Raw genomic sequence first — 14582 nt, forward strand, 5'->3', positions numbered from 1 at the left:
GGGAGAACACGACCCAGCACAGCCTCATTATTCCTGGCCGCTTAATTACTGCTCATGACTGGTTTCTAATGAACCTCTTGCACCCATACCTCATGGTTCAATAAAGGTTATCAGGACACTCCTAACTAACGGGCAAATGGAGCCTGTTCCCACCTGGGGCCGTGGGAACGATGTGATGGAAGGGTGCGGCGAGGAGAGGATGTCCTGGCGGAGGGAGGGGAGATGCTGGCAGAGAGGAGCTTTCACATCCCGGGAGATATGGGCCACAAAATGCCTCCCTGAGCTTCCAGAAAGGGCATTTCATTAAAAAAACCCCCAAACTTCTCAGGGGAGGGTGGCTCCCAGGAGTTCCCGGAGAAGGTCTCAGAGCGCCAGCTTTTTATTTAACCCTTAACGCCAGTAATTTGCTCTAATGCTATAATTCAAGCAGACATCGCAGCGTGCGCAAAGGGCCTCACACCAGTTAGTCACTCATGCAAAACAAGAGATTTTTTTTCTTCTAAGTGCAAACAATGTTCTGCGAAGCATCAGGTGAGCAATTACCTTCCTACGAGCCCACGGGCGGCTTGACTCGTCCCATCGGCAACACAGGTGGCGAGTTTAAGGACTTCAGTCTCGTAGGGGTTAAACCTCTAATTTAATTGTTTTAGTTTAGCTTAAACTAAAATGTAGGTTATCCTCAAACTCTACTTTTCATTTATCGCAACCCAAGTGACAGGCAGAGAAAGGACAAAGCACGGGGCCGGCAAAGGAGGCAACCAAGAGGCGTTACTCAGGGAGCGAAGGATGTGGCATAACAGAGATTAAAGTGGGGTGAAACCATGCCAGAGGGCTAGGAGAGCTGTTTAAATAGCAGGTGTCCTAAGGGGGTACCACAGTTATTTGTTGCTGTGGAGAACGTCGGCCATGGGGTGATGCTGGGGGGAGAAGGACCTTGCAGGGTGGCTGGGCTGCGCAGCTCGCCCCACCTCGCCCCTGCCACGTGCGCGTCTCCAAGCCTCAGAGGCTCTGGAGAAGTTCCTCCACAGGCAATGCAGGTGTGATAGTTGCATGTAGAGGCCCATAGCTCGCCACGCCAAGAGCTGCTGCCAAGCCGGCCACTGTTACAGGGACGGCACCACCACCCGGCGGCACGACCACTGCTGCCCGTGCGTTACCAGGCACCACGTTTTCCTGCCCAAACACCAGCGTTTACTGAACCAACAGCGAACACTTCTTTTGACAGATTTCTCTTGGCAGCCCTGCACTTACGAAGCGCTTGCGCTCACTGGGTGGATGTGCGAACTGCCGGGATCACAAATGCAGCCGCATGATGACAAACTCTCCAATGAATTGAAATAATTACTTTTCTAATCTGCTCCTAGATTCTGCTAAACCTTCTGGAGTCTTGAGAAAGGCATGAAGTTTTTTTCACGTCTTCTGCTCATGTAGGCAGACTTTTTAATTTATAAAATGAATAATTCTGTATTTAATCACTACAAAGGAAAATTCCGCTTGGGGACAAGGATGTCGTATGATGCTGCACAGGATTAGCTGTGCTAAACGACTCCCCAGCGCTGAGGAACGTAGCCGTGTGGGACAGCCCTGGTGCCTCTGAGCATCAGTGATTTTGGTGATCCCGAAGGTCTTCCTTCCAAGAAGGACTGAGGATTTAAAGGATCCATTAAGGGGAAGATGCAAAGGAAACGGTCTTTGAGCCACCAGAAACCACTAATATCAAGCCCAGGAAACTAGATCGGGCTCTGGGAAATGCAAGATCATGGCTTGTGAACTCCAGCACTTTCTTGGAGCCTAATTCACACCAAACATAGAGATCCCGGTGGAAAACTGATGGCTTATCCGGCTAGGGCGAACAGATGAGGACCAGCAAGCTTTGTTGCTGGATGGGCGGGCTTGGTTGTGCTTTAATGCTTGAACCAGCAGCAAACCTGTCATGTAGCACTTACAAACCGGGCTTTAAAATGAGGAAACAAATGCTTGAGGGTCATAAAAAACCTAAGGGTAAATGCAACTGCGTCTACAAAAAGATGCCCTGGTTTTAAAAATTAGCAAATTAGGAGTCAGTGACACTAGATATAAACTAGATATACATTACTTGCTTATCCGAAGGAACTGGAGAAGAAATAATCCTGCTCAAGCATTGGCTGGATACACGCCTGCAGTATAAATAATAAATAACAAATAACAAATATTAAATAATCAACAATAACAAAGAAGTGCACCATTCATTACACAGTATGCCACAAATGAGGTTAAAAGTGTGTATGTTCTATTTATTTGTTTTAATTACAGTAAGACAAAAGAAGCTCAAATATACCGAGAATCCCTGAAGGGTTTTGTTTTGCCAAAAGGAAATGATCGGGAATGTTTAAAATACGAAGAACAGAAATAAAGTTTGGAAAAAGCTCTTTCTCCTGGGAGGTGACCAGCTGGCAGCTTGCACGGGAGCGCACGAGGGAGCACAGCCTTTTCCTTCCCCGCCCTTCGTTTTCAATCAGAGGGATGCTCTCACCCTGGCAGCTGTCAAGGCTTCTAAGACCAAAATGCCAGAGCATCATATGAAATTTTAAAACTTAAAACCTCAAAATAAGGTTCATACACGCACATAAAAAAGCAGCTAAAATACCATATTCTGCAAAAAAAACCAACAACCCAAGACAACTACTTTGCTACGGTGCACCAGTGCCCTTAATTTCAGCTACATCACTTTACACCAGTTTGGGATCTCACCTTTCACCAAAATGACTTGCGCTTCTGGCCATGATTTCCCCTAAATCCTCCACCTAATGTTTCCTATGGGAAAGTCTTCAGTAGTTCTCTGCTCAATGCTGCACTGAAATTCTCCCAGTCGCTCATCGGACCTCCCGTCTACGGGATGGCGGAGGAAATTTGGGTGCTGAGCCACCCAGCAGCCCAGACACCCCAGGCCCGTAGTGCCTCCAGTCTAACGCGGGACATTTAAGCGACAGTTTGCAAGTGGCTGTAGAGAAACAACCACGGGCTCGTGTCTGAGCCTGCTGAGGTATAGTTAAGATGGCTATTTCCCATTACAGCCTGGTTAAAAGTGATATCCAGCAACGAGTGATATCAATCCGTAAATACTGAATCAAGACAAAATGCGTATTTTTCTAATGATGGCTATTTCTTGGAAATTTACACAAATCTTTTACACCTGCTGGCGTTCAGGCCAGTAAATCTATAACTAAATGATACAGACAAATGCACAAACTTTTGCAACCTACCTAAACCAAAAAAATACACCTTTTTTTTTTTTTTTTCCTTAGTTCTACCCTATTTTCTTTTTTCTGCTCTCAAGTCCAGCACTGGATTTATCCCCCAGGCAGAACTGCTGTTTGCTCAGCGGGATGAGCTGAAAGAAGAGGACTTTGGAGAGATTTTTAGTTATGCAGGGAAGAATACATAAATTAAAAAAAAAAAAGAGGAAAATATCCCAGTTCTCTAGGTTACATTATTATCTCTCCAGTTATATTTACGCTCCTATAAATAGAGGCTCGCCCTGACAGGGCGGCCTAAAAACTAAACGACGAACGGAGTGGGGACGCGGCGACCGTCGGCGCTCGGGTGGGAGCGGGCGCGGGGTGGCGGGGCTCAGCACGGGGACGAGGACATCTGGTCGTAGTCGGGGCACTTGAGCAGAGCCGGGTAGCTGCTGTTCATCTGCAGGGACGCCTCGCTGGAGATATCCGAAGGGCTGCGTCCCCGCACCCACGCGTCCGGGTGCAGGAACTGCCCCGAGTAGTCGGAGCAGTTGCTGAGGCGGGGCCGGTAGAAGCCGGGGTGAGGTCGGTAGATGTCCTCGGCCGTGTATCGCTTCATGAACAGGTACACGGACATCACCCCGGCGCTCTGCGGGGAGAGACACGGCCTGACGCTCACCCTGCGAGCAGCGCTTCTCCACCGCCGACACAGCAGCGCAGAAATATAAATCACTTTTTTTTGCTCTGCTGGCAGCGCACGAGGGCTCCCGAGGACAGCCCCTTCACGGCCCCGTGCCTCGGATCCGTGCAGTAAGTAACGTGGTTCAGCCACGTCCCCTCCTCCTGCGCGTTTCATGCTCGGCATCAAACCGTGGTCAAATGCCCCGTCAGTGCTCCAGGCCTGGGGTTTGGCCCCACTGCACGTCTCCCATCATACTATATGTTACCCGTCTGCCCTCGTCGCCTACCCGTAGACCCCACCCGAGTCCTCTTTGCTCACAGCCTCCACTCCCCCAGCCCGAGAACGGGATACACTCGTTACAGAGATGTGAGAGCTGCTGGGTACCTCTGTGAGAAGGAACGAGATGGCAGAGAAGGCAAACGACCAGCCGTATTTGTAGTTGAAGAACGTTTCCGAGTCCTTGGTCCTGTTCAGCATCTCGTCGTTGATGCTGGATATGTAGAGAACCAGCCCCACCACCAAGGACAGACCTGGGGGGAAGCCAAGGAGAGAGATGGTGGGAAAAACATGGGGGTGAAGCTGCCGAAGAAGCACCTTCCTTTAAGACCTGACTTGTGGGTGAAAGTGTAAAACTGCAGAATGGGCTTGAAATAGCTGGGGAAAAAAAGCTGCTTTTCTGCTGAGCTAACCCAGGGCACTCCTCTCATCTCACTCAAACCACTACTTGCTCGAGCGGGTCGTGTGCGCCAGGTAGGAGCTGGCTTCAAAGCTCAGCTGTCACAGCTATTTGTTTGCCGCTAGCACAACACCATGAATAAAACATTCGCTTCTCTCACGCAGAAACATCCCGGCTGAGCAGCTTGAAGCTTCAGATCTCTCCTGCAGCCGACGTGCCACGAGAAGCATCCTCTCCCCCAGCACCCTGCACAGGTGCCGGGCGCTTTTCCCCACGTCTCCTCGCCACAAGCGAGTTTCGCGGCGGCGATTCTCCGTCCTGCAAAACCCGCGCAGGCTGCGGGGCTGAGCGGGGGGTCCCCACGCAGGGTGCCTCCAGCGAGGACCCACCACAGCGGGTCAGGAGAGCACCAGCGGCTACACAAGCAAACATGCTCCGGAGCCAAGGACTTCCAGGAGAAAAGCTGGCTAGCAAAACTCACCCGACAGGATGAAGAATATCCCCGAGACGAAGGCGAGGATGGTCCTGTGAGGCCGAATGTGGCCGATGTTGCTCAGGATGAAGCCGATGAACATGAAGAAGAGGCTGACCAGAGGGAAGGGGGTGGCAGAGCGGATCATCTCTAGCAGGAGAGGAGCAGAGGAAAGTGAGAAGAGGTCAATCCTCCTTACACAGGGCGAGAAATGGGCTCGGCTGGGTGGGACGGCTGCGGCCCTGCTGCTCCTGACCGCGCAGAGTCCGTCCCCGCCCCTGGCTCCCGCGGGTGCCCCCGCGCTGCTCCCCAGCCCCTGGCGGGGCTTCCCTCCGCGCTAACGCGCTGCGCGAGGAGGTGACCCTGGCTGCGGAAACGGCTGCTGATGTTTGCACTTCCGAGGGTTTCTATGGGAAGCGTTACATAGGAAAAAAACGTCGGAACCTGCCTTTTTCTCTAGCCTTTTCTCTAGCTTTGCTGCAAAACTGTTTGTGGAACACTTTTATTTATTAATCAGAAAGACTGCAGAATTCATCGTGAGAGCCGTGACACTCCGTCCTTCATTCATCCCACTGCGTAGTGTGTCAAGCTGACTGCTGCAGAATAAATACAGCTGCAAATTACGGAGAGGAGACTATAAAGCCAAACACTTCCATAAACACCAGCGCTCAAGAGCCAGTGAGAGGAAGTCTTAGAGCCTCCGTGAGCACCCTGCCATTGGAAAGGGATGTCCCCAGAAGCTTAGGAGCGTATTGGGCAATTCACACAGTGAAGAATGTAGCTGCATCCTTGCACGGTAGCACCGTCAAGGAACTAGGACCTTCTTCAGCAAGAACACAGAGAGGATTTCTTGGGGGGATCCCTAGTGACCCTTTGGTGTTTTGCAGGATGCAAAGAGTAAGACCCCACCGAACCACTTACTTACTCAGGACGTTGACTGTGGATTCAGACGTCAGCTGGATGTTCATGGGCATGACGTATTCGATAGTGAAGCACCGGCCACGCTCTTCACCTGCAGCAGACACAGGCCACGTCACACTTGCAGCGTGTTTGTGGGCTTATTTTTGGTGGGGGAGAGAGTGGCTTTAAAATGGATTTCAGTGCATGCATAAAAACAATCTTGCTTTTTAAATACTGCTTCCATTTTGGGGGTCAGTACCTGGGGCTGAAGGCAGACATCTCCCTTGCGCAAAAGGATTCCCCTGTGTACAAAAACGTGAACCCTGGAGCCAGAGGACTTAAGGTCGCCCCAGGGCTGGCATCAGAGCTCCTCACTCCCACGGCTTTTTCAAGGCAGCAGTTGAAACTTGGTGACATTTCAGATCGGTCACTTTGAGATTTCCCATTCCCCTGGATTTTATTCAACTCCGTCCCTGCAGCCAAGTCGCTTCACCGAACTTGGCGCGGACGGAGGGGACGGACCAGCTGACCTGAATCTAAATGTTTGCGGGGACAAAATGGAAAGTTTCGAGCTGCTGCCCGAGGTGCAGCGGCCGCAGCGCTGGGACGGAGCGGGGCGGGGGCAGCGGGGTCTGGCGCGGCAGCAGCAAACTCGCCCGGAGCCTGTGTGCGAAGGCACATTTATCCCTCTGGCTATTAAAGCTGGGCATGGGGTGATGGCATTACGCAGTTTGCGCCTGATTTGGAAGCAAAGATGGGCACAGCCTCCAAGAACCCTCTTTTCCCCAGCTCCTTCCCATGGTTTGATGCTGATGGCAGCAAACCTCGCCTTCCAGGGGAGGTTTGCCGGAGGGAGGCCATACCTGCAAGAAAGCAGACCCTCCAGAGCCCCGAGTGCAGCGACAGCTTGATTTCCGCCGTCTGGTTTTGGGGCTGGACGATGCCCTCCTCCAGGTAGAGCCAGTAGTCGGTGCTGACGGAGATGCCCAGCAGGCCGAGGCCGCAGACGGCGAACACGCTGCTGAGCAGGGTCAGCGCCTTCCTCCCGCAGGCGCTCATTCCCAAAAGCATGGGGGGCCGGGGCGGCGGCGGGGCCGGCTGCCGGGAGAGGGGGCACAGCCGTCGCCGCGCAGCCGGCTACCGCTGTCGGGGGGAACGGATGCGTCAAAGCTTTGCCCTCTGCCCATAGGTGCTTATTTAGGCCGAGCTGAAATGAGCCATTAGAACAATCGCAGCGTGCCCTGACAGATGGAGAGTTTGAACCAAATCCCGCCCGAGTGCTGCCCCGCGCCGGCCCAGGGCCCGCGCCGCGCGCCGGGTGCCGGGGCGGGAGCAGCGCGGGCTGGGCCGGCCCGAGCGGCCCTTCGGCTCCCGTTCTTGCTGCAGGCGAATCCCTGCGGCTCCCGCCGAGCCCGGCGCTCCTCTGCCCAGGGATGTAGCCGACCCGCGGCATCTGCCACCCTCAGAGCCGTACCTCGGGGCAGCGGCGCGGCCGTACCTCTGCGCCGCAGCAGCCTCACGGACGCGGCGTCAATGGATCAGCAAAAATACTTTCATCCGCCAGACCAAAACCCGCTCCTGAGCAGCTCCGGCCACCCCCCTGCTCCCCCAGCATTGCCATTTTTCCTCTTCCAGGGCGGATTCAACCATTGAGGGATCAAGATCCTGATTTTGCAAAAACCGTGCTACGCCGAATGACATCATCAAATGCCTGGAAGCAAAGCAGAGCGACGCAACAGCTTGCTTTGTTTTGCGCTTCATTGTGCTTGCTGGATCAGAGCTGCCAGTGCCGGTGTCGGCTGAACACAGAGACTGAACTGGTCCCAGCCGAGCTCGTGCTTCAGGGGGAGGCAGGGAAATGGGGCCCGAGAGTCAGGCCCTGGGCCAACGTTAAAGGAGGAGGTGAAAAAACTTCCTTCATCCCCATGTCGCTTATGGGTGGATTATTTTATTTTATTTTATTTTATTTTTATTTATTTTATTTTATTTTTATTTATTTTATTTTATTTTATTTCATTTCATTTCATTTTATATTATGTTATTTTATTTTATATTATGTGATTTTATTTTATTTCATTTTATTTCATTTCATTTTATATTATGTTATTTTATTTTATTTTATTTTATTTTATTTTTGCTAATTTGTGGAATTTAGCCATTCTCACGGTGCCCTGCACATTGATAAAATGTCACCAGAAATCAGAGTTCCTGGTGCAGCAGAGAAAAAATGCAATCCACCTGGGGGAAAAAAAAGCCACAGAAATGAAAGATTAGAGGAATAAGAGCAAGAAGGAAAAGATACGCGTGAGAGATGGTCTTCTGGGGAGCAGGGACGAGGCAGATAGCACTATTGACTGCTTTTATAAAGGCAGTATGAATCACAGATAAGTGTCGTGCCACGTGTATTTTCCAAGGCACATTTTGCTGTTGTTCAGCACTGCAAACAAGGAGGGGAAAAAAAAAAATTAGATCCAGCTAGACAACAAAAGCTACCAAATCTAACACAGTAGCGGCGGGACGCATCTTCCCGGGGCTCGTTGCAGAAGGCTCGTTCACGCTGCCCGAAGTGTCAAGGGACACCAAACGGCCGAGGGCTGGGGCAGAGCCCGGGGCTCTCCCGCTGCGTCCCACCGCCTGGGAAGGCGGGCAGAGTCCTCCTAAACACGCGTTTCGCTTGAAACACTTATTCCCAAAATAACGACGGGCAAGCAATAGAGGCAGGGCACGCATGCCGCACGTCTCCGCGGGCGTCAGCTTTTGACCCGGTGCAGGAATAGCTGCATCACGCCGGCTCACCGCCGCGGTCTGCCATCGCGGCTCGCCTTGGTGAACGTGCTCTGTGGAAGAGAGGTCTCGTTGCTGTTGTCCCTGCGGCGAAGGTGGTGGGATGTGGTGATTGAATCAGGAGACGCGGCTCCTGCCCGGGCCGGGAGATGCTGCCTTGCTGCTCTGAGACGTCCGGGCGGGCGAGCAGGCTGGAGGAGGGCTTTATTTCTTGCACCTCTGATGTAAATATATTAATACTTACTTGCTTACAGTGACTCTCAGAGATGCTGAAAGTCCTCACAGCTTGCGCTTTTACACTTGAAAGCCTCCAAAGATAATGTTCTGCCATAGTGCCCTCATGGCTAATACAAGCAGACGATGCTGATAGTTGTTCCTTGCCGCTGAACCGCCTGCGAGACGGGCTCTCTCGGGCAGCCCCGTGCTCTTGCCGCGCGCGGCCCCGGCGCGTCTCTAGCCCACATGCACAGCACCAAGCTCCCCGACAGCCCGGTCCTGTGCTGATCTTGCCCTGAGCGTCATGCAGGACTGATGGGAAGTAAACTTGTGGTTGCTGCGGAGTCCAAACAACTGCATTTACCGACCAGCTGCGACACCCAAGGCCTGTCTGCACCCCTCGCTCGCTGCTCCGGGCAGCGGTAGGAAAGAAAAGCAGGGAATGCTGCCCGAAGAGTTGCAAATTCTTGTGCAGAAGAGAGAAAGGGAGAGAGAGATTCTGTTATTGCATCCTACCCTGAGTCCGAAGCAGACAAGTACATCTTGGGAGGACGCAGATGTACTTGCACACTCAAGTGCTGCGACAGCTCTGACAATTCTCTCCCATATGAAATTAAGGATTTGGCTCTTCCTCTGTTCACACTGAGCGGTTTCGCAGAAGGTACCGACCTACGGGAAGGGGAGTGCTGTCGCTTACAGACAGCCCGAGCAAACGCTCCAGCTCGTGCTACCGCAAGCTTCCCATCTTTGGCTCTGCTAACGAGCCTCATTTCTAATGTTCTTTTTTAACACTTCCCTCAGCTCAAGAAAAGCAGGACGTGTTCCCAGGAGGGACACCTCCCTGCTAGGAGCATGAGGAGCAAGGTGTGCAGAGGAGATGCCCAGATTTTTTTTTCCCTGAGGAATCAGGAGGCAGCAGCTAACGAAGAACTGGTAGCGATGGGGGAGAGAAGCACGCGCTGCAAAGGTAGCCCTGCATCTTGGTAGCCAGAGGACAACCTCACAGTCAAGGGCAGAGACCAGCACAAAGCTCTAGATGTTAGGACACCTCTTTACCCCTTCGCTGGATGGGAATATGCCATTTCCCAGCTCTTTATAGAAGCCATTTGATCCAGCAATGTGACCAGGCCAAGCACAGATCCTCTGGCTCATCTGTTCTTCTCCCTAACTCAGAGCAACATTGTCCAGGTGCCGCCGCAAAATGAATAGTGTTTACTACGGGGTGTCTCATCCCTCTCGGCATTTTGGTGCCGAAATGGTAAAAGGAGCTGGAATCTATTTTTGGCTCATATATCATCCACAAACATCCTCCCCGCACATTTTTTGTTAATAAGGAGATAAAACTCAAAGTAGGGAGTATGTGAAAGTCCAGATAAAGCCATTCAGAGGGAAATAGCTAAGTATTTCCTGGGAGCTGTTGTTCGTCAACACCAGGCACTGGAAAATACATCCATGTGGCATCATTTCGATCGGTCACTGGGGCGACGCTGGCAGCAGGGAGAGGGGTCGGGCGTCAGAATCACGCCTCTCAATTGCCTCATTTCTTTTCTCTCTCACACTTCAATTTCCACGTAATCACGGCTGCATTATGGAGCGGTCCCTGTTACTGCCCTGCTGGCACATAAAATCGAGCCGGTGCGGTGGGAGCGGGAGGCGGGGACGGTGCAGCGCAGCCGCTCGGAACAAACCTTCCCCCACGCCCGGCGCCTGGAGAATTTATCAGGGCTCCCAAGAGAAAGATTTTTCAAGGACACAGACGGGAGCTGGCTTGATTTTCAGCAAGGATTTAGTCCCCAGTAACCTTTACCAATTGTGTTATGCTTCCTGCAGCTGAAAAGGTGATGCTGTTTGGTTTCCAACCGGAGCTGTATTTTAAATTAAATGAACATAGCCCCAAAGATTTCCAAGAAACAGAACCTTAGAATTGTTCCTACTCCTTTGATCACACTGTGCCTTCTGGTAGTAGTCCAGGGAATAATAAAGGCAGTCTGCAATGTAATCTGCAGTCCTCATAATGAATTTCTTTTTGTCTTGGAGCCACAGCTTCTGATGGAAACTGCACATGGCCCTTGCTGGGACTGACCCCTTCAGAAAATGAAATGAATATTGGTGGTGTCCTTAGCACAGTTCACCCAGATCTAGGCGTGAGTTGAAGTCCTTACTTATTCCTCCATGGTCACAGAAAGAAAATATTATTCTGGTCCAGATTTCGGAGCCCACCCCTCCGTGACCTAATGCTGAGCACAAGCCACCGCTCTGGGCTACGTGGATGGGCTGGCAAAAATAAATATATTGCTGGTCAGCTGCCTGGACGGGATGGGTTGTATCAATAAATCACTGCTCCGAGTTCAGCGGAAAACAATGCTCCCTCCTGCCCTGGGTAAAGGTAGAAAGAGCAGGGCCAAGCCGGGCCAAGCCAGGCCAAGGAGGCAGCTATTGATTTTTATGTGGCTAGAGCATCATTTCCAATCTCCTGACATTTGTGAGGAGAGGAAGCACAGCCAAGGCTATGGGAGCAGACGGGAGGGAAGGTTTTGTTTGTGGAGGGGTGCTGGGATCCAGGAGAAGCCTGGCGACGTGCCTCTGCGGGTGTAAAAGCCCGGTCCCTGCCGCAAGCCAAGGGCAGAGGGAGATCAGAAGTTAAGCCCTGGGGCTGGAGCAGAACATAAAGGAGGAATGAAGCCTTGGTGCAAGGGGGGTGGGAAACCCACCGAGTGAGCGATCAGGACATCGGGGACCTGGGTAAGAGCTGGCAGACGCAGGAGAGCGTGAGCTGGGATGGAGCTGAACTGAAAGGACCAGCTCCCATGAAGCTGCGACAAGAAAATTGGGCTGGCTAAAAATAAAGGGCCTTCCAACACAGGCCACGAATGTGGGCAAGAATAAATAGTTCAAGGAGAGTGGCTCTCTCAGAACTAAACTTTTCAAAGCCGGCAGCGCTCGGGCAGGCAGGACCGCGCTGGGACCCGGCCAAGGCCACCGCCGCGTCGTCACCCTCCTTCGGGCAGCGCAACATCGCGCTGGCTCCCTCGTGGCAAAGCCAGAAAAACCTGATTTGGTTGTTAATAACCAGAACGGCATAGAAAGGTGGTCGCAGAAGGGCACAGCGGTCCCCACTGAGCTTAGGGAGCACCCCCAGGGAGCGAACGCTCCGGTCCGAAAGCAACGCGTGCAGGACGCAGCCTGCATCCAGCTGCCTGGGACGGGTGCTCCACCGCTTTGCAGAGAGGGGTTTGCAGCTGTGAGGAGCGCATGGTGAGCCCACCTTAGCCACGGCTGGGCTGAGGAGGCGATGTGGGCAGTGCCCGCTGCTCCAGCTGGGACCCAGGAGAGGCAGATCCACAAACCTGACCTGGAAAACCGGGTAACTGGGGAAGATAGTTTGGGGTTTGGAATTACCGCTTGGGAAGCAACAGTCCTTCCTGAAGCTTGGAAAAGGTTGTACTGCGGGCAGGAGAGAAACACAGGACTGCTCTGCCTCCATGTAACAGCTGAAGGAGAGCAGAGGTGGCTGCAGAGAAAAGCAGTATCTTCTGGGCTGGTACAGAGAGGGGCACGGCCGAAGGGCACGTGGGGTGGAACTGGTCTGCAGGGTTCCCAGGAGCCCTGCCAGCACCCGCCACCTCACGTCGTCCGTGGGAAGACAGAAATACATAAGGCGGTTTTGCAGAGCTGCATTAGCGTCATACAGAAACGTCAGCTCGATTTCTGAGCGAGAAATTATGTATTGAAAAAATTAAGTACAGAAATAAATCTTTTTGATGTGGAGGAAGTTTAGCCTGATATTAAGAAATGAAACAGTCCGTCTCATGGCAGTTTGAACAAGCAGTAGTACCTGCGACTACCAGCAGCCATGAACTTCAAAAGGATCAATATTGGGCCTGAGAGCTTGCCCTGGGCTGCTCACAGCGGCGCTGCACGGCCAGCCCCGCACGCAGCGCTGCCGCCGCCGCCGGATGGAAACGGGGCACTGAACCAATGGAGCGCACTGGGCGCGCAGGCTCTCCAGAGAGGGCTTTTATTAAATGAAAATGAAAAGAAGGCTGGTTACGAGTTATTTAAACCTAGACTGAGCCACAGCAATCATAGTCCTATTAGTTTTTTGCTTGTCATCAGACACGAGGAACACCTGAAAAATAATCGGAAGAAACAAGTGTGACCGCCACACACTGTAATGATCACCACTAATTTTATGAGTAGGATTACTTAAGGTTTTTCTGTTAAACTTGACTTCCATAATTTTTTGGAGTAATTCCCCTTTTCCCTGGCAGTTCCCATGCTTCTTTTCTTATCCAAGTTTTTTTTTTAACCTTGATCAAACAGCTTTCCATGGCAGTGCAAGCATGAAGAAAATGCTGTATGCAAAATACCGTATTTTTCTGCTGAACCCACAGCCTGCTTAGCGAACCCCCAGGCTGACCCACGGCTGCTCTTCCCTCTCCTTCTTTACCACGCACTGGTCTTTTTGCTGTGGACTGCTCCAAACCTGCCCGGTGTGCCTGCACCAGGTTTGCAAGGATGGTTGTTACTGATTAACTGAGCCCACCTTCAGCTCCAGCACCAAAAGCAAGGAGATCAAATCATATTCCCAAGCTCAAAGGAGCTCAGCTGAGATTTGTTTCCCCACCCCAGCCTTCTAACAAGCCACTTTCCTGAACCGGACGCCTCCGCTGTGCCCGCGCCGCCGCGCTCGCCGGGGCGATGGCTCCGCTCCAGCTCGTTCACGCTAATGGCTTTGGATCATGCCAGAAACGTTCAACAAATAAAACCATCAACCGAACAGCCCCCCCGGTCCCGGCTCCCACGCTGCCGGCGCAGCCCGTGCGCGTACAGCTAGTGCGCATTCACACGGTCTTTCTGCCTCCGCGGATGTCCCCCCCAAACCTCTTACAGGGCACATCCCACCCGCGGGTCTCCTTTCTGCTCGGTGTTCAAGGCTCTTACCTCTGTTAACCCCAGCTGAAGCAACGCTCTGGGAGCAGGAAGCCTGTGACGTCGGCTGTGAAGGTGGGAAGCTCGGGTTCCGGCAGACCGACCGCGAGGCCAGCGTCACGGCGAGGAGGTGGCCGCGACGGCTGCTTTGGCTGCCGGGTGGCTCTGGGAGGGGCTGGCAGTGGGCAGGTGGGCGGGGGGTGCTCCTGGACCAGCGGTGAGGGCGCAGCCTGGGCTCTCCGCCTCCGACCGGCGCACTCGAGGGATGCACGAGGCCAGGGCACGGGGACAGCCGGATGGCAGGCACGGCTCCGCACCCACGCGCCGGCAGCTGCTACCCTGTGGTTTTGTAGAAAAGTGTTACATGAAGTGCAATATATATATTAAATATATATATATCAAGTTTTTACGTCACTGGCGATGGCTGAGTCCTTTCCCCCGCAGAGCCCTTCCCAGCCCCTCTCACCCTCTGCACACCAAAGCTGACACAAAATATTCACCTACTCGTGTGTCAGGGCGCTCGCAGTCGGGGACGCGAGTCAAACTGCTGGTTTCAACACCCTACAAAGAGCTGCAAAGGCAGCGTAGAAGGGGAGTATCCAGTGCTGCAAAGCAAAGCAGCTGCGGACGTCGCTATGAGATCTGGAGACACCTCACGGCGGCGGGCTGTGCGGAGCGGGGCTTGCCCGTTAACCTCCGCGT

The 14582-nt window shown here is 52.8% G+C and overlaps 1 protein-coding gene across 1 annotated transcript; it reads right to left on the reverse strand.

The window, feature by feature from the left end:
• Positions 1-3113: 3113 nt before the first annotated feature.
• Positions 3114-8604, reverse strand: CACNG5 (calcium voltage-gated channel auxiliary subunit gamma 5). The gene is made up of 5 exons (XM_082008327.1): positions 6812-8604; positions 5974-6060; positions 5058-5198; positions 4285-4430; positions 3114-3867 (listed from the first exon to the last, which is right to left on the reverse strand). Exons 1-5 carry the CDS (start codon positions 7017-7019, stop codon positions 3610-3612), a joined length of 840 nt encoding a protein of 279 aa, XP_081864453.1. The 5' UTR covers positions 7020-8604; the 3' UTR covers positions 3114-3609.
• Between the last annotated feature and the right edge of the window lie 5978 nt (positions 8605-14582).

This window comes from Phaethon aethereus (genome assembly GCF_964289735.1).
Source record: "Phaethon aethereus genome assembly, chromosome: 18".
Lineage (NCBI taxonomy): Eukaryota > Metazoa > Chordata > Aves > Phaethontiformes > Phaethontidae > Phaethon > Phaethon aethereus.